The sequence below is a fragment of the Rhinichthys klamathensis genome, unplaced genomic scaffold, assembly GCF_029890125.1.
Source record: "Rhinichthys klamathensis goyatoka isolate OS25496 unplaced genomic scaffold, OSU_Roscu_1.1 h1tg000111l_1, whole genome shotgun sequence".
Lineage (NCBI taxonomy): Eukaryota > Metazoa > Chordata > Actinopteri > Cypriniformes > Leuciscidae > Rhinichthys > Rhinichthys klamathensis.
The window spans coordinates 6,939,793-6,960,398 of NW_026606649.1; the positions used below are offsets into that span (position 1 = coordinate 6,939,793).

At 40.2% G+C, this 20,606-nt stretch overlaps 1 protein-coding gene across 2 annotated transcripts; it reads left to right on the forward strand.

Annotated features, from left to right (window-relative positions):
• The first annotated feature begins 6,537 nt into the window (after positions 1–6,537).
• Positions 6,538–20,606, forward strand: as3mt (arsenite methyltransferase). 2 transcript variants are annotated; one of them, XM_056254389.1, is made up of 11 exons: positions 6,538–6,643; positions 6,877–6,906; positions 7,283–7,410; positions 10,310–10,460; positions 12,397–12,533; positions 13,370–13,439; positions 13,659–13,740; positions 13,881–14,012; positions 14,994–15,136; positions 16,062–16,193; positions 20,447–20,606. In XM_056254389.1, exons 1-11 carry the CDS (start codon positions 6,614–6,616, stop codon positions 20,549–20,551), a joined length of 1,140 nt encoding a protein of 379 aa, XP_056110364.1. In that variant the 5' UTR covers positions 6,538–6,613; the 3' UTR covers positions 20,552–20,606. The 2 variants fall into 2 exon arrangements, with proteins under 2 accessions (XP_056110364.1, XP_056110362.1); XM_056254387.1 differs by having other exon boundaries at positions 6,588–6,639; positions 6,870–6,906.

A 20,606-nucleotide genomic window follows, 5' to 3' on the forward strand; every position in this document is an offset into this window, starting at 1 on the left:
GTCGACCGCCTCGGGCTCAAGTGGTCACCGCCCCCTGAGCAGGCCCCCAACAGACTCGACGGCTGCTTTCTGCAGAGCCGCGCGGCGCCCGCGGCCCGGGCCGCGCCCTTCCTGCCAGAACTCCACGCCGAGCTCACTAAGTCGTGGAGCGCGCCTCTATCGGCCAAGACCCGCTCCCATGCCTCCGCCTCTCTCTCTTCGGTGGATGGCGCCGCCGAGAAGGGCTATTCTTCCATCCCTCCGGTCGAGTATTCGGTCGCAGCGCACCTTTGCCCGCCCTCTGCGAGATGGCGGTCTAAGCCCGCGCTCCCGTCTAAGGCCTGCAGAACCACTTCCGCTTGTGTTGGCCGTGCTTATGCCGCCGCCGGCCAAGCCGCATCCGCTCTGCACTCCATGGCCGTCTTGCAAATCCTCCAAGCAGACCTTCTTCGGGAGTGGGATGAGAAAAACAGGCACACAGAGGCTGTGTCAGACCTAAGAAGCGCGACGAATCTCTCCCTTCGCGCCACGAAAGCTGCAGCCCAAGCCCTGGGGAAGTGCATGGCCTCGCTGACTGTGACCGAGAGACATCTATGGCTAACGCTTGCCGACATGGGAGAAACTGAACGCGCCACGTTCCTCAACGCGCCGCTCTCTCCTTCCGGTCTGTTCGGTTCTGCGGTGAGTGGCATTATCGACCGCTTCTCAGAAGTCCAGAAAGCCACCCAAGCCATGAACCTTTTCCTGCCTCGTCGCGCTAGCTCCTCTGCAGGCCGCCCACGTGACCAGCCTCCTGCACGAGACCCTGCACAGCGCCCAGCTCAACACAGCCAGTCTTCTCAGCGTCGACATGGCGGCCGCCCTAGATCGCGCTCAGACAGCCGCTGCAGACCGCTGCCCCCCCGCGGGCCTCGGCCTCGCATCGCGCTGAAACCTGAGAAACCGAAGTCCTCCTAGCTACGTTAAGAAAACGACGGCTCAGTCCTGCTGTGGCCGGACCGCCGTCGAAGCTTCGCCCTCTGTCAGTCCCCTTCTCTCAGGCTACTGCAGTGGTGTATACAGCAGCCAACAAGCCGGTGGTACTACCCGCTTGCCTGCATCCAAACGCCGTTTTTACGGCGACCCAGAGAAATCTCTTAAAGAGCAAACATGCCTTATGTGTAGAAAATGTGCCCACAACACAGTGTTCACCCCTACACACAAGCATTACACTGGCCCGTGTCCCTGTCAGAGTGCACTCTCATAAAGCGGGCACAGCCCGCTCGAGTGTTAAAGTCAATAAACGCGCCCACGGGCCCGTGCGCGCGCCCCCTCTCTGCCCGCTCTGTCACACGGCCAGCCATCACCTCTCTGTATGTAAGTCCCGTGCCCGTGACTATGCTCGCGCATCACTTAACAGTTGTGGCTCTTTCCCCATTCACCCCAATCGGGAAGTCACTCACAGAACAGCCTGTCCCTGCTGTTTGCGAGCCGTCATGCATAAGCACAATAAGCGCGCTCACACATTCTGTTCAGCTCGCTGTGTGCGGCAATCAGGGCGATTTGGCCACTCACCCTCTAGCGTTACGCTTCAAAGCGTGGGAAGCTATCCCAGGGATATCCAAATGGGTGTTAAGCACGATAAAACAAGGTTATTTGCTACAATTCGATCGCCGCCCTCCCCGCTTCCGAGCGCGGCTCGAAACCACTGTGAACACGGCAGCAGCCTGCATGCTTCGTTCAGAAATAGCAAACCTTCTGTGCAAAAGGGCCATAGAGAGAGTGCCGCCTTCTCTGAGCGAGTCGGGGTTTTACAGCCGTTATTTTCTTGTTCCCAAGAAAGACGGCGGCCTCAGACCGATTTTGGATCTCAGATTTTTGAACAGGGCGCTTGTGAAAAGACCGTTCAAAATGCTTACAGTCAGGAAACTCCTCGCGCACGTGCGCCAGGGGGACTGGTTTATATCTCTCGATCTGAAAGATGTCTATTTTCAGATTCAGATAAATCCCCGTCACAGGCCATTCTTGAGATTCGCCTTCGACGGTCAGGTTTATCAATACACCGTCCTTCCGTTCGGCCTGTCCCTAGCACCCCGTATTTTCATGAAGTGCATGGACGCGGCGCTTGCACCCCTGCGGAGCCAGGGCTTGCGAATATTGAACTATTTGGACGATTGGCTGATTTTGGCAATCACAATCACACACGGAGCTACTGTCTCACAGGACAGTTCTCCTCAGTCATCTGAACAGCTTGGGTCTCACAATCAATTGGACCAAGAGCTCACTTCAGCCCAGTCGAGCGATTTCCTTCCTTGGAATAGAGCTAGATTCCGTGGCTATGACGGCTCGCTTATCAACACAGCGCGCGCGCCGTGTTCAGCGACTAGCCGCATCTTTTCAGATGAACAACCTCACGCCTCTGAAACAATTGCAGAAGATGCTAGGTTACATGGCCTCAGCCTCAGCAGTACTCCAGCTGGGTTTACTGCGCATCGCCCGCTTCAACATTGGCTAAACACCCGCGCGTTTCGCCGGGCTTGGGCCACTGGCCGCCAGCCGATCAGACCTGTATCTCAGCTCTGCAGCCCTGGTCAGTAGCCGAATGGTATCAGCGGGGAGTGATGATGGGAGCTGTATCTTACCGAAAAGTCATCTCGACAGACGCGTCCAACACGGGTTGGGGCGTGGTCTGCGAGGGCTCACCGGTGTTTGGCCTATGGTCAGTGCAGGAAAAGCTCCTTCACATAAATTGTCTGGAAATGATAGCGGTCGAGTACGCGCTCATGCGCTTCCTCCCGGTCATTCAGGGTCACCACGTCCTGGTCCGTTCGGACAACAGATCTGTGGTATCCTATCTAAACCGTCAAGGCGGTGTCAGGTCCAGGAACCTCTTCCATCTGACAGAACGCATACTGAGTTGGTCCCAGTGCCATCTGCGCTCGCTGAGGGCGACGCATGTGCCGGGCCACCTGAACGACGGCCCAGACAGACTGTCCAGAGACAACATTCCCCCAGGGGAATGGTCTCTGCACGCTCTAACAGCCCAGATGTTATGGCGCCTATTCGGCAGAGCAGAGATAGACCTCTTTGCGTCAGAGGAGAACTCTCACTGCCCAGTATTTTTCTCAGAAAAAGCGAGGACGCACAGGCCCAACCGCCCGCTTTACGCCTTCCCTCCCGTCTCGCTATTGCCACAGGTAATACAGTGAATCAGGGAAACGCGCTGCTCGGTGCTCCTCATAGCCCCGCGCTGGGAGAATCAGACATGGTTTCCGGAGCTTGCGCAGCTGTCACTGACAGCCCCGTGGCCCATTCCAGTGAGATCAGATCTCCTCTCTCAAGCTCGCGGCACGATCTGGCATCCCCACCCAGAGCGCTGGGCGCTGCACGCGTGGGTGATCAACGACTACCCGTCGCTTTGCCAGAAGGAGTTATGCACTATCATACACGCTAGAGCTCCTTCCACGAGAAGACTCTACGCGTCCAAATGGTCTGTGTTTTTAAAATGGTGCACCGACATAGATCTGGACCCACGGACATGTGGGGTTTCGCCGCTGCTCGTGTTCTTACAGGAGCTATTGGATAAGGGCAGGTCCCCATCCACGCTCAAAGTATACGTGGCGGCCGTCGCGGCGTTCGCTGAACCACTGCACGGCCAGTCACTGGGAAAAAACGAGCTGGTCATCCGTTTCCTCAGGGGAGCTAGAAGGATGAACCCCCCGCCCCCCCCATCGGTTCCTATCTGGGATCTTTCATTAGTGCTCGAAGCTATGAAAGCCCCTCCTTTCGAACCGCTTCAATCCGTGGATGTGAAATACCTTTCACTCAAAACCTGACTGCCTTTTTCTGACTGCCTTCTCATCAGTTAAACGTGTGGGAGACCTTCATGCGCTGTCTGTCAGCACCGCGTGTCTTGAGTTTGGACCAAATGACTCCAAGGTCATTTTAAAACCTAGACACGGCTATGTCCCCAAGGTGATCGGTACCCCGTTCAGAGCGCAGATCATTTCCCTATCGGCTCTGCCAACATCCGATAGCGAATGTGACGCCAATCTCCTCTGCCCTGTGAGAGCACTGAGATTGTATACTGCGCGCTCTGCCTCTTTCAGACGCACTGAGCAGCTTTTCGTTTCGTTCGGAGGGCGCGCCAAAGGTCTCGCCGCCTCGAAACAGACACTGTCTAGATGGATAGTGGACGCTATTGCTGCTGCGTACGCGTCAAAAGACCTGCCTTGCCCGTTAGGCATTAGGGCTCACTCCACTAGAGGCATGGCCTCCTCGTGGGCGTGGTCCAGCGGGATTTCCATTCACGACATATGTGTGGCAGCGGGCTGGGCTTCCCCCTCCACCTTTGTCAGATTTTACAATCTGGAAGTACCCGCCCTGCAGGCGAAATTACTAGCGGTCTAATACGCTACAGCTCTCCTGGTGAGCTGCAATGATGGGAAACTCTCCACAGACTGACACTGCCGCTCTGTCTCTTTCCCACTATGTGCTTATGTATTACATATACACTGGCCCGCACTCTTGCTGACCAAAATGTTTTCCCCACTCATAGGGCTCCCCGGGGTTCCCCCCCCTGGGCTCATGCTGTGGATGCTTGGCGCGCACGGCATTGACAATGGGTTCCCGTAGCGTAAGCTAGCTTACGCAATACGAGAGTACCTCTCGTAAGAGAACGAATCGGTTACCTAACGTAACCTCGGTTCTCTCTAGATGAGGGAACGAGTATTGCGTAGCCTGCCGTGCTCGCGCCACGAGCGATTTTTCGCTTCATTCTATGAAAACCAGGGATGCAGCCTTCGGACCTCGCTAATATACACTCTAGCCACGCCCAGTTTGGCAGGCTGTGACGTGATGAAGGCGCGAGCACCTCTCATTGGACGTGAGTTCATTCTGTCCGTCCATAGGCTGCAGCAGTTGCCGCAGAGCGACCAATGAGCTCGCTAGCTAGCCCGCTCAAGGTCTGCAGCTGCTGCACTGCGTTGACAATGGATACAAAATTAAGGATAATTTTTGCCTTCAATATTTCAGAAAAGATTAATCTTTCCCGTAGCTCGTTCCCTCATCCCTCGTTCCCTCATCTAGAGAGAACCGAGGTTACGTTAGGTAACCGATTCGTTTTAACACATCAATACTAAGTAATCAGATGTTCATTGATTCGCTAAAAGATCATATAAAGGAATTTCTTGAAATTAATACATATCGCAATGTAGACCCTCAAATATTGTGGCAAACAACTAAATGTAGTATACGAGGATTCTGTATATCTTTTTCTTCTGTATATCTTTTTCTCTAAGAAGACAATAATACAGAACTGGTTTACTCCACACATGTGTGCAAAAATATTGGATAGCCTCCACAAAATAGTGACTTGAATGTACAACAGCACGAATTAACAAGGCTAAACCTAGTACCATTGATGCATGGCAATGTTTTTCTTCCAACATATTGGATTATATAAAGGAATGACTATATAAAGTTTTTTTTTCCCTTTTTTCTTTCTTTCATATTGTTAATTATTGATATAGGCCAATGTCGGTTGCTCCCCCTTCCCTGTCTGTTTGTTTGAGTGGATGTGATAAAGAGTTGGTCACAAAAAAAAAGTCATTTTCCAAAATTAATTTTCTAAATATATTCTGACCGTCATTTATAACTGACTTTGTCCTATTAGGGTAAATTATTTTTGTCAAATTACCTTAAACTTCACACTCATTCAAATGCATTTTTAAAAAACATTAAAAAGCTTTATTAACATTCCATTTCATCTTACTATACTATATTTGGAACTCACATGTGAAATTGTCAAAAATTTCACACAAATTCAGAGGCAGCTTCGCTGCCTGGAATTATCAATGATAATTCAGAGATGGACAAATAAATGTTCCACAAAAGACTTTTGTGTCATATTTGACATTAACATGAACAAATGTAAAAAGAATTTTAAATTTGTAACATTATAAATGTACGAATGATCAAGTAAACCCAAGTTGCTTGTTCATCTTACATTTACTTTATGATTTCTGAGCAAAAAAGACTTTACTTGATAAAAAAGGATGAACTATCAATCAGAGGACTGCATGAAGTAGATTCTGTACAAGTATTTTTTCAGCAAAGTTTAGCTCATATTGCATAATTTATAGGCCCCATTTGCATATTAAATATGATACAGTAGGCTAGCTAATCTATTCATAAATAAGCATTATACTTATATTGTTCAACATACTTTTATAAAGAATATTTAGTTTAAGTTATGAGGGAATAAATTGTTTAAAAATTTGGCCAAAATGTAACACGGCGTATCCTGGGGGATACAAATATTCCTAATAAGATAGAAAATAGCAATAAATAAATTTTCTCATGTGTCTTTATTGTTTTTTTTATACCCCTTTAATCGGTTAGTCCCGGGTTAATACCGACTTTAGTGTAAATAAACCCATAGAGGTCTTCTTAATCACATTATATTAATAATTTACTCGGGCATTGCATCATCATCATGATAGTAGTTGATCACTCTCCTGCTGCATGACTTTGCAGTCTCAAAAGTCCCTTTTAAAACTCAAACTGATGAGCTACACAGCATACTGCTCACTGATTGGCTGAACCTCTCAAACTACCGAAAGCCAGAAAGACCAAAACACATTTTCGCATAATCATGGCAGACGCACCTACAGCAGCCAGGTACGTTGCTCAGTAGTAGGTTACTCGAATGTTTTACATGTGATTTGCAGTATCAATCAAGCTGGCAAAGTATGAGCTTTCATTTTGTAATAACAATAACAAAATAGATATAATAGACATAGCGACAGCAAGTCTTTGCGAGTTGTCCAGTTTTGCTGTAGCATAAGCACAACATGTTCTGTAACAAAGTCAATTATAGTCTCAGTAAAGTTTCTTATTATTGTTCACAGTAACAAGGCTGTTACAAGTGTTTACAATGAGGTTAAGGTATGTATTTCTCTAAACGTTAAAAGACGAAACTCCTTTGTTGACTTTAAAGGACTGTTAAACTAAAAAATAAAATAAAAGTAGTATGAAGTATGTGTGTATATATTTATACAAGGGGAGGCGAACGTCGGTCCTGGAGAGCCACACTGGTCCTTTAGAGTTTTTCCTCCAACTCTGATAAAAGCCCTTCCGACCTTGATTAGCTTTTGCTCAGGTGTGTTTGATGAGGGTTGAAGCAAAGCTTTGCAGGACTGTGGCTCACTAGGACCGACGTTTGACACCCTATATATATATTTATATTTTATGTGTATGTATGGGTGTATATATTTTGCATCTCACATCGCAGCCAATTGACACCTACTCACCATTAATACAGGAGTACTATGGAAAGACACTTAAGAAGACATCTGACCTGAAAAGCAATGCATGTGTACCGTCTGCCAAGTCTGTCCCTGCATATGTGAGAAAAGCGATAGCTGGGATCCATCCAGATGTCGTTGCAAAGTGAGGTTTACATGATAAATGTTGTGTTGATGCAATACAGGCTATATATAGGCTATACACATACAGTCAAACCAAAATTTCTTCAGACACCTTTTGCTATCCTTACTTACATGAACTACAGTGTCCTGCACCCACTAAAAAAATAATCATAACAAAATTATATATGGTCTCTGAATAATTTTTAGTTTGACTGTGTATGTATATATATATGTATGTACAGTCGTGCTCAGAATTAATGGCACCCCTGTTAAATATGACTGGTAAATATAAATAAAACATAAATCTGCATCGTTTATCCTTTTGATCTTTCATTAAAAAAAAGCCAGAAATCGAACCTTTCATTGAAGTAAAAGAATTGAAAGTGGAATCACATTATGAAATAAATGTTTTTCTGCAAAACACGTTGGCCACAATTATTGGTCAAAAGGATAAACAATGCAGATTTATTTTTTACAGCCAGTTTTGATCATATTTACCAGGGGTGCCATTAATTCTGAGCACGACTGTATATATAACATATATATATATATATTTCCTTGGTATACTTATGTGTTTGAATATATGTGTATATATATATATATATATATATATATATGTGTGTGTGTGTGTGTGTGTGTGTGTGTGTGTGTGTGTGTGTGTGTGTGTGTGTGTGTGTGTATGTATGTGTGTGTGTGTGTGTGTGTGTGTGTCTGTGTTTTACTGTTTTCACCAAGGCTGGATTTGTTTGATCAAAAATATATTAAAATCAGTAATATTATGAGCTGTGATTTACTCTTGTCATGGCAAGGATGCATTTTCAGCATCATTACTCCAGTCTTCAGGGTCACATGATCTGTCAGAAATCATACTGACATGCTGATTTGATGCTTAACCCTTAATCAGTGTTTGGGGTCCAGCTGACCCCACTGGACTTTTCCTTCATTTTTAAAAAGTGTTACCTTTCATCTCAGGGGCATGAGACTCTGTGACTTTTCCTAAATAATCTAAACACGCACAAAACAATCTGGGCTTGATTTGGTTGTTCTAAAGTTGTGTAACTTTTTTTTTTATCGTTTAAGGTGCTTGGGGTCAGATTGACCCCACATTGAAAATTAAGGGGAAACTTGTAAAAATGTTTTTTGTTTTTGTTTTGTTTTGTTTTTTTGTAAAAAAATAATAATAAAATAAATCCAGTATAAATCTGAAAATTTCTACATTTAAATCAAAGTTTGGTCCTAACACACACACACACACACACACACACTGCTTTGTTTTTGTGATATATGAGGACATTCCATAGGCGTAATGACTTTTATACTGGACAAACTGTATATTCTATCCCCCTACACTGCCCCTATCCCTAAACCTACCCATCACAGGAGACATGCTGCATTTTTACATTTAAAAAAAAACATTGTTTTTTATGTTTTTTAAGCTATTTGAAATATGAGGACTCATGCAATGTCCTCATATATCACGTGTAAGTTGTAATACCAGTGTAATATGCATGTCATTATACACATTTGTGTCCTCATTTATCACAAAAACAAACACACACACACACACACACACACACACACACACACACACACACACACACACACACACACACACACACACACACACACACACACACACACACACACACAATTTATTTTATTTAAATATTAATAAATATTCTATTTATTTGTGAAATAAATAGTATGTGATTACAGTCATGTCTTTTAGTGGTGACTTGTAACGTTTCTGCAAATTTATGTATAATAATTTGCAAAAGCAGACAATTCAAAATATTTCAGACAACAACAAATACAGTTTTTTAATGTATTTTAGAATGTTTAAATATTCAAAAAATATATATCATAAAGTTGTGAGGAGAAGTTGAAGCATCAAGAAAAATGAAATGAGTCCCTATGGACCTCTACTGGATATATATGGTCATTGCACTTTCTTTCTTTAACTATAATTCCTAAAGTTTTTCCACAAACCTGCAGATGGCAGTATTCTATCCCTAACACATAGAGCAATGTCCAAAACCAATTTAGATTTAGTTAAGATCACCATTTAAGAGATTTCTTCATAAAAAAAAAAAAAAAAATCCCAGCCAATTTATGGCGTAGTAAAAAAAATTAATTGTGTAATTGTGCAGTAAAAAAAAACCTACCAAATATCCACAAAAACACATTAAAAAAATTATATATAGTTTGCCATGTAAAACATGTATATTTCCTTATGGTCTATCTGACCCCAAGCACCAAAAATGTAAAACCCTATTTGAGCACTGATTAAGGGTTAAGTAACATGTCTTCTTATAATCAATGTTGAAAAGTTTTGTGCAAAACCCTGATACCTTTCTTTCAGGATTTTTTGGATGATTAGAAAATTCAAAAGAACAGCATTTATTTGAAATGGAAATATTTTGTAACATTTGTCTTTACAGTCACTTTTGATTTTTTTTTAAAACATTCTTAATATAAGTAGTCATTTCTTTAAAATGGATGTAGTAGACTGTATATATTACAGCCATTGATTAACTGGAAAGGTAATTGTACATTATAAGCATATTCCAGATTTTGAATGTTTGCTATTAAATAAAGCATTTTAATTTATTTTTAATTAATACTTTATTGGAAGGCTGTTGCCATATTAATAAAAAAAACAGATATATGAAAAATTATTTAAGTGGGCTTAATAGGGACACTTGATACAATGAAATAATTGTATCATATTTAAATAAAGCCAACCTTTAGATTTTTTTTTTTTAATTTGACTGCTTATACCTTGTCTTATAACAGTTATACTACTTTATTCTGAGGATACTTCTGAGGTTTTTTTTTTTGTTGCATTTTTACATCTAGCCTTTCACCATGTTTCAATGCTTAGTCCTTGGTGGCAGTATAACTTGTTTCCGTCCTCTCAGGTACTATGGCTGTGGTCTGGTGGTCCCTGAGTGTCTGGAGGGCTTCAGGGTGCTTGATCTCGGCTGTGGGAGTGGACGGGATTGCTACATGCTCAGCCAGCTCGTAGGAGAGAAGGGACATGTCACAGGCATCGACATGACTGAAGATCAGGTCAGTTCCCTTGAACTGCAGATTACGGTTACAGGGTGGATTATTGTAATGGACTCCTCACTGGCCTTCCTAAAAAGACCATAAGACAGTTGCAGCTCATACAGAACGCTGCTGCCAGGATTCTGAGCAGAACCAGAAAATATGAACATATCACACCAGTCCTCAGGTCTCTACACTGGCTCCCAGTTACATTTAGGATTGATTTTAAAGTATTATTACTGGTATATAAATCATTCAATGGCCTAGGACCTCAATATATTGCAGATATGCTCACTGAATATAAACAGATCACTCAGATCATTAGGATCACATCAGCTAGAAATACCAAGGGTTCACTCTAAGCAAGGAGAGTCTGCTTTTAGCTATTATGCCAGCCGCAGCTGGAAGCAGCTTCCAGAGGAGATCAGATGTGCTCCTACAGTAGTCACATTCAAATCCAGACTCAAAACACATCTGTTTAGCTATGCATTTACTGAATGAGCACTGTGCCACTGTTCGTCCGACTGTTTTTACGGTACTTTATTTTATTTTTTATTCTAAACTGTTTTAATTATTCTTATTTGTTTTGATTATTTTATTTTCTCCTATGTAAAGCACTTTGAATTACCATTGTGTATGAAATGTGCTATATAAATAAACTTGCCTTGCCTTGCCTCGCCTTTTGAATAATAATGTGCACAGTTAGTAAATAAGTAATTTTGTGCTTGTTTCATATTTCAGTTCCTTTCAGGTTAAAAGACCAAACCTTTAGTCTTCTCCAAACCAGTTATGAGATTAAAGGCCTGTTCGCACCAAGGACGATAACTATAATGATAAAGGTGTAGTTTTAAAAATCGTTCTAAATAAAAGCATAAATAAGTAAAAGCACTGCAGAGTCCACACTACAACTATAATGACAATGGCACAGAGGAACAGTAACGATAGAGGAAGTCAATGTCAAAAACACTGACAGCCAATCAGAATCCACCCTGCTTTAATTTAAAGAGCTCGATCATTTAAAGCAGACGACAAAACTGTAGTGGGTGCTTATAATAAACGATTGTTGTGGACGCTAACAGTTATTGTTATATTTATTAACTTTATAGTTATCTATGTAGTTGTTCTATGTGTGAACGGGCCTTAATAGTGTTTAATTATTTTAATAGATAAAGGCCCGGTTTCACAGACAGGGTTTAGATTAAGCCAGGATTAGGGCTTAGTTTAATTAGGACATTTAAGTAGCTTTTATAAACATGCCTTAGAAAAAAACATAACTGGTGTGCAGCTTGAGACAAAACAATGGCATTGACATATTTTAAAGACCCCCTGTGGTGAAAATCATGCTTTTAATGTTGTTTAAATGTCTATGTGGTGTTTTAATACACTTTAAGACAAACCATGTGCAAATTTATAAGTCAACACCATTGCTGAGTATTTTCTCCTTAAAACTGCAGTGAACCAAAGACAGTGTCAAAAACTGTTTGAAACCGCTGTTGTTTCTGACGTCACAAACTATATTTGTTACCAATCACGACAACGTGATCGTCAACGAGTGGATCTCTGAGCTGAGGGAGTGAGTGGAGATGGGGCTTATTTTCATATTCATAGAACGCGTATACTAAATGAGGCAAGGGTGTAGAGTTACATTCAAGCTATTTTAAGGCATGAATCATTTTTTTTCAATGAAAAATCGTTTAAATGTCATTTTGGTAATCAAAGATGAGTTTTAAGGGATAAAATGATTGAATACAGGGGGACTTTAAGATATATCAGTGCAAGTTGCTTTCAGTTAAAACAGCTCAAACATGTATTTTAGCCTGGGACTAGCTTAAGCCTTGTCTGTGAAACCGGGGGTGACAGTCTTAATATAAAAAAAGTTATTTATTTAACACATCCTACTAGATGTAATGGCAAAAACAGTATATGTGAACTACACTTTTCTTTTTCTTTTTTTCAGCTTGAGGTGGCCCAGAAGTATGTTGACTACCACATGCAAAGATTTGGTTACAAAAAGCCAAATGTGAATTTTGTTTGTGGTTACATTGAGGCCTTGGCTGAAGCAGGTCTAGAGGAGAAATCATATGATATCATCATGTAAGCTTTCAAAGTTTCAAAATAGTAGCCTTACGCCCGTTTCACACATACTCCGTATGCAGTGCGTATGCGGTGCGTTTTTTTCCCGTACCCATGTTAACAGGTTAGAGCTTTCACACTGCACGCGGATGCAGTCCGTCGATCTGTTCCAGTTGCGGTGCGTATACAGCAGTGCAGAGATCGTTTCCGCACCGAGTCTATTTTTGCTGTGCTGCAAACGCTGAATTAAAGTGACAGCACACGGTTCGTGGTCAAAATGAACACAGACTGACCTGAATGTAGTAGGTTAATTTCACCATAAATGCATTTAATTCAATAAAATGTAGTAATCTCACCATAAATGTATTTAATTAAATAAAATGTAACCATAAATGCATTAAATTAAATACTACTATTTTTCATAGTCATCTTTTTACTTTAAGACCGGGGTAAAGCAAGAATTTACTTCAATGCCACATAATGAACGACACTCGTCTCATTCGTTGAGGTGGAAAAACAAGTTATTTGTGACATGCAAGATTTATTGTATAAAGATTTAAATTATGCAAAAGAAAAGGTATGAGTCTGCTGTTTTTGTCAATTTTAAGTTTTAATTTAAAATGTTTGCGATTTTAATATAAGTACATGGTTAAATATGTTACCACTTGCTTGAGCAACTTAATATATAATCTATATAAAAGTAATGCATTGAATAATACGTTGTTTAAAATGTTTTCTTTGTTTTCTTTTCTGACTTGAGACTATTCTCTTTAACAGGTTTCAGTCTGTTCAGTTCCCACTATTAGCTTGCATAAACAGCCAATTAATTGGCGGTTTTCATTCTTTTCCTTCCAAAGATCAAACTGTGTGGTGAACCTGTCCCCAGATAAAACCAGTGTCCTGAGGGAGGCTTACCGTGTACTAAAGGTAACTCTATTTCACACTCGCACCAATGTTTGGAGTCATTTCAGAATTCAATTATTTAATTTTTCAGTTATATTTTTCCCCCATCCCTGACACTCGGATACTATACTTATTATAACAGTTATACGAAGCATTAGTTTGAATATTTGAAATAACACTGGACATTTTTGTATATTTAGCTCATTAACAAACAAAAAGGATTTCAATTTTCTTTGTTTTTAGGATGGAGGGGAATTGTACTTTAGTGATGTTTATAGTGATGCTAGAATCCCAGAAGACCTCAAGGCCAACAACGTGTTATGGGGTAAGAAAAGACATTGATCCTAATTAGCCTATTTTCTTTCTAAATGTTACAAGACAAGTTTAACTTTAGTTGTTCCACTGTGTTAAACAAAACAAATAAAACCTGACGCTGATATAGGCTTATTTGCATATGTTGATCAGGTGAGTGCCTGAGTGGAGCATTGTGGTGGGAAGACCTGATACGACTGGCTGAAGAGGTTGGGTTCTGCAAACCCAGACTGGTTACTGCTAGTATCATCACTGTGGGCAACAAGGAACTAGAGAAACTTCTTGGTGAGACATTAAAATGGTGAAATGTGCCACCTTGTAATGTTAATCAAAAATTAATTGGCTCAAGTCTGTTCTGCAAAAAACAAACAAAAAAAAACAAATAGACATTTTGCCAAAAACTTCTTTTGTGTTCCACAGAGGTAAGAAAGTCATACAGTTTAGAACGACATTAGTAAATTTTCATTTTTGAATAAACTGTCCCTTTAAGGCTCAATCACAGCCATGCTGATCTTCAGTCCAACAGCACTCTTACTCGTGTGATATTGGTTAAAGCAGCAATCTAGAGGAAATTATTACTCTTATACCACAGTTACCACACATGTACTGCATGTGTTAATACCAAGACATTTTTATTAGGTTTTCGTGCCACAAACATTCTTGTGTGTAGAACTATTTAGTTCTACTATTAAGTGATATGCGCAACTGCTGTACATTTCTTTAGCTTAAAATTATATATAAAGTATATATAAAGTGTATATATATATATATATATATCTGTTGCATTTAACATTTTGGATGATTTGCCGTAATGCTGAACATTTTGGAGGAAAAAAGTTGTTTATAAATTGCGTCAGTGCATAATGCATCATAACAAAGATGAATGAGAATAAACTTGTTCTCTTTGCCTTTGCAACCATCTATCAGCTCAGAGAGCACAAATGGCAGTCTATCTGGGTACACACACACACGCACACACAATTAATTGTCAAACATGCAGCACAAAATCTCAGACACATATTCCAAGCATCATTTTGTTTCTATTCTCCCAGTACATGCTCAGAGAAAAATTTGCCATTTCCATCTTGCTGACACTTGATTACAGTAGTAGACAGGAGGCTGATCATCTGATCTCTTGTCTCCCATTGGTAGTCATTACATTAAGTCATTCTGCATTTGCATAAAGTTAAACCTTTGTCATCTTTGTCACATTTATGAAATGTTTAGATATTTATAGTTTCATTTTGAATTGTAAAATTTGTTTAGGTGACTACAAATTTGTGTCTGCCACATACCGGCTCTTCAAGTTACCAAAAGGTTCAGAGAAGAGGTCCTGTCTGGTCATGTACAACGGAGACATTACAGGTGTGGAGGAAAGCTTCGAGTTTGATGCCCAATTTACCTTTAAGGTATGTAGTTACATCCAGTTCATCAGAATTTAACTACTTATTCACCAGAGCTCATAACTCATATCAGATCCTGCACATTCTTTCTCTTCTTTGTCCCATTAGTAATTATTAATATTTTGGAATAAATTAACAGTAATGTTATAGTTACATCCATGGATTAGCTGTTTGAATCTTGACAATATGTCACTATCATGTTGTTTGGAAAATAAGTGTAATGTAAGTGTGAGCTTTAAAAAATATCTTAACTGTGTCTTATATTGCTAGGTTTTAATTTGTTGGTCATATGGTAATAATATATGAAAATGAAATGCATATAAATGCTACACATGTAATTATTAAGTTAAATGGGTTGCATACAAATCTTTACATTTTACCGTTCAAAAGTTTCTGTTCAGTAGAATCTTTTTTTAAAGAAATGAATAGTAATGCAGCAAGGATGAATTTAATAATTATTCAGCAAGGACGAATTGAATAATTAAACACAAAAGTGCCAGTAAAGGCATTTATAATATTGCAAAAATAAATATATTTAAAATAAACACTGTTCTTTTGAACTGTCTATTCCTCGGAGCATTCTGAAATAAAGTAAAAGCACAGCTTGCACAAAAATATTAAGCAGCATTGTTTCAACATTAATAAGAAGCAATGTTTCCTGAGCAGCAAATCAGCATATTATAAGGATTTCTGAAGGATCATGTGACACTGAAGCAGGAATAAGTTACATTTTAAAATAGATTAAAATAGAAAACAGTTATTTTAAATAGTAATAATATTTCACAATATTACAGTTCTACTAAATTTTGTATCAGCCGTAGTGAGCATAAGCTGCTTCTTAAAAAAAAAAAAACATTTTACTGATCTTAAACTTAGAAAGACTATTTTGTGAACATTCATAATCAAGACAATTCTGGGTCTCTTTGTCTAGGTTGATAAAGTGATGGAGGTGGATGGTGATGTGGCCAGCCTCTTGAGTAACTCCAGATTTGCTGAAGAATTCACATTTCAGCCTCAGGAGGTGAACACCTCTGCCTCTGGAGGATGCTGGGCCAAACCCAAGGTAAGTGACTCATTTCCTACCATGCCTCATTTTCTTGGCCTACTTTTATCAGCAAAGCACTTATAGGGCCCTATCTTGCACCTAGCGCAATTGACTTTGTACACCGACGCATGTATCATTCATATTTTGCACCCGTGCAAAGCGGACTTTTCCCTCCACAGACGCACGCCGGCAAACTAGGGAATGAACTTGCGCTCCCTGGGCGGTTCAGCGCAAAAAAGGAGGCGTGTTCCGGCGCAAACAATCCCTGGTGCTATTTTGCAGTTCCAGAAAACAATTGCGCCACTGACCAGAAAAAAACTAGTCTAAAGTCAGTGGTGCGTTGCGCGTACATTCAGATGCTATTTTAAACGCGCATGCTTGGCCATAATACAGAGTGTGAACAACGCGCATACACTGTAGATCAGGGGTTCTCAAAGTTTTGATAGGTGAGGGCCAATTTAGGAACCCAACATTGAACTGAGGGCCGCCAAAGTGGCGGGGGAGAAAACAAAGAAAAAAAAACTGAAAAGAAAATCCCATTTGAAATTATTTTAATGACCAGGTTGCATCTCTACAGTTTACATTAGTTGCAATAAACACATTTTAATTCATAACTGAGGCTAAACCTGGCAAAACTTGTGAAAATTTTGGGGGGGAGAGAAAGAAACTTTTAAAATAGAAGCTTACCAAACAAGTCATCATCATTCATTCATTTCTATCATTGCTTGTCAGTCGCGTTTCCATTATTGCAGATTTGCATATTATTATATATCTTTTTTAACCCGTAACTGAAAAACGAAAAATGAACGGTTGTTGTCTTTTTAAAACGCAAAGTTGAACAAAATTTTAATTTGAACTGGCTTCACCAACTGCTGCGCAAAAAAAGTAAATATCGACAGACTTTTTCAGATTTTTGTTTAAATGACTTTTTGCCCCTTTATTAAACATTTTAAATATTCACAAATTAATATGGAAAACATGTCGATTTTACTGGTTTTCTAAGGCCAAATTAGAACCTGGAATTTATATTTTTCCCGCAGTGATGAATGAGAAGAGCCATATAGCCTGTACGTGTCTGATCTAGCCTGATTTATAGGTGAGTTATAGGCTAATGATAATAAATGCGTCTGAAAAAACAGCGAGGCATTTTAATTGTTTATTAATAAACTATTGTTTTCTAAGTGTCGGCTAAAAACATATCTCCATCTCCGCTGTTAAGCAGATGCGCTTTTAGAGAGAAATCCACCTTTAATACGGATTACATAATCAGGTATTTGCTTTCGATTCGAGTTTGTTTGTTTAAAAGTGCACATTTTAAGCTTTAGCCTACATAGGCTAGCTATATTTTGTTTCAGTTCTCGCGCTCCAGTTCACGGAGATCATGAAAGCGCGTAGTAGCCTAGGCTACTGATTGTTTTATTTTATTTTACAAAAGCACGTTTTCTTGTTATGAGTTTACACAAATAAAAGTAGTTGCGAATAATGCATTATTATTTTCTGTATGACCAGAAATGATAGACTAGTTTAAGTTGTTTCCACTGTTGATAGGAAAATGCAAGTGTTCGCGCCCGCGAACATTTTGAAAGGTAGGCTAATGGAAACGCGGCTATTAATAAGCTTGACATTGTTAAGATTATTATTAAGTCATATTGAATATTGATTACTTGGTCAACATACCCTTTTAAATTGCAATGGGAGTTGTGGTGCTGGTTTCGGTTGGCCACGATTCCTATTCCTGTGTAGACAACCACTGTTCCTGGTGGCCTTGGGAGTGAGGTCAAGTGCGATCGGTCGGTCGGACCATGTAATTACCGCTTATGCCTATGGATGCCGCTAAACACCACTAAACGGAGATATTCATTTTTTCAAAGCAATAGTTTTAACAGTTTTACAGATGTTATCGCGGGCCGCCAGAAATGTTTCGGCGGGCTGCACTTTGAGAACCTATGGCTTATGCCTATGGATGCCGCTAAACACCACTAAACGGAGATATTCATTTTTTCAAAGCAATAGTTTTAACAGTTTTACAGATGTTATCGCGGGCCGCCAGAAATGTTTCGGCGGGCCGCCATTGGCCCGCGGGCCGCACTTTGAGAACCTATGCTGTAGATGATTCTCTCATCTACACAGATGCATTTTACTTTTTGCAAATGATACATTATTATAAGGAAAAATATTAAAACACGAGGGAAATCATTGTTGTGTTCATGACGATGGGGAAAAATAGCCATAAAGTTTACACATTTACCCAAATTATTATATGCATGTTTAACCGAAGCTAATTTGGGTGGGTTTGTCCCATCCCCAATGTCACTTCTCTTTCTTTTACGGCCCTGACCAGAACATCGATCTCCTCGGCTGTGAACTGATTCTGAAGCGCGCCTGGTAAATGCGTCGTTATAATAGTATTGCACCATGGAACAAGCGCACCTCGTTCATCATGCTCTTAAAGGGAATGTGATATGACGCTCTTATTGGTTTGTTTCCCGTTACGCCCAAACCACACCTATGAATAATGAAGCTACTTCAGACCAACCCCTTTTAGATTTGCGTCGAGCGCAAGAGGCATTTATCCCGCCGGTTAAATAGCAACAGCGCCGAGATCCGCCCACAAAGTTACTTGCGCTTTGCGCTTGACACTTGCGTTTTAGATTGTTAAAATAGGGCCCATAGTATATCACATCTCTACATTCAATATTATAATGATCCATTTGAGTTTCAGTTGTAAAATCCAGTTTGTCTTATTTGACATTAAAATCTGCTGCAAAAGTGACAGACACATTTTTTTTTCGTGTTTAATACAGAAAAGCTAATTGCTTTAAAGAAATCTATTGTATAAAGTGCCAAATTGCAAAGCAGGTTCAAACATATCTACTTCACTATGATCAGATGCGTTCTTATCTGGTGTATTCTCACCGCTGTCATTTTTGCTGCATGTTTTTGTTATTGAGAGGAAAGCGAGCAACACATATTGCATATTCTTCTAAATCGTGCTCTCAGCAGTGAGGGTGGCGTCAGAATATTTGCTATTCAAACTTCTTTTTACCCTTAAGAAAAGAAAGATCTTTTGCCGTGAGTATTTCTGGACTTTCAGTTGCTCTATACAGACACACAAGGTCACCCATCTGTACCACAAAACCTTGAACACAGAGGAATGTCCGCCCTTCCAAACAAAGAATGCCATCTTATCAAAGCTGGTGGTGATTCAGTCTTTGCAAACGAATCGACAACAACACGCGGTCATCCTCCAGGGAGTTTAATGATCACTGTTGGTGCCTGGATCAGATTTACTCCATTTTTAGAAATCCTGATTTAAACATTTAACTAAAAAACATACATTTAGTTAATGTTAGTTAATGACCATTGTTTTGGTTTCATTCATAAAATATCTAAAACTTTCTTAAACTTCTAAAGAGCTAAAAATGTTCCTGCCATGCTTCAGTGGATTTTTACTTTCACACAGAAAGCCTCAAATATAATCTCATTGCCAAATATCAGAGATACATGTCATAAGTGCTGTATAATCCAAATCTTTTTTTAATATTATAAACCAAAACAAGATTTACATAGTGAACAAGGCATGGGTGTGTTCTTTGCCCACTGTAAAAAAAGAAAAAAGAAAGATCAATAAGAATTTTTTTTTACTTGCTTTGACACATCAAAATAAGTTAAGCAATTTTCACATTTGTATAAGTTATGCAAGATTCATCTTATTCTTTTTAAGCGAGTTTAATGCAATTTAAGTTGAAATTACTTAAACATCCAAGTTGACTGTACTTAAACATTAAAGGCAGCGATTGGTTTTTTTTTTAACACTGTATTAGCTCTATTTTGTTTTAGTGTTGGTTTTGTCTGAATTGAAAGTGTAATAAGGAAGTGTTGCACCCATTTGATGCTGTTTCTGTTGTTTTAGACCCAGAGTTTTCAAACTTCTTGATGCACTAGCCCCCCAAACGTGATTTTGTAATATATTTTCAAGTATATGTATAAACCTGAAGAGGTATATATAGTTTTTAAAACACATTTTGCACATAATTTTTCTCTGAACTTTCCCCGGACCCCAGTTTGAAAAGCCCTGTTCTAGACAACTCTAGTTTTCGGTCCCTGAATGCAATGAAGTTTTACACAGCAATGATATAATGGGCTGCAGTTGCATAATGAATCAGTCTGAATGCTCTGTGTCATTGAGTACTTTGGAACCAAATAGCTATACATTATGATTAATGCAAATACTGTACTTCCAACCTCTGAGAATGTTCCTCTCTCTTCAGGCAGTGTCAATGAATCCCTTTGAACTGGTCCAGCAGTTGGGCAGTGCACGTGTAACTGCTTCCACTGGGGGGTGCTGTGCAGGCCAGGAATCATGCTGCAACTGAATCTAATGTAAAATCAGTTTTGCTTGTTTATAATTTGAAAAGAACAAATTATTGG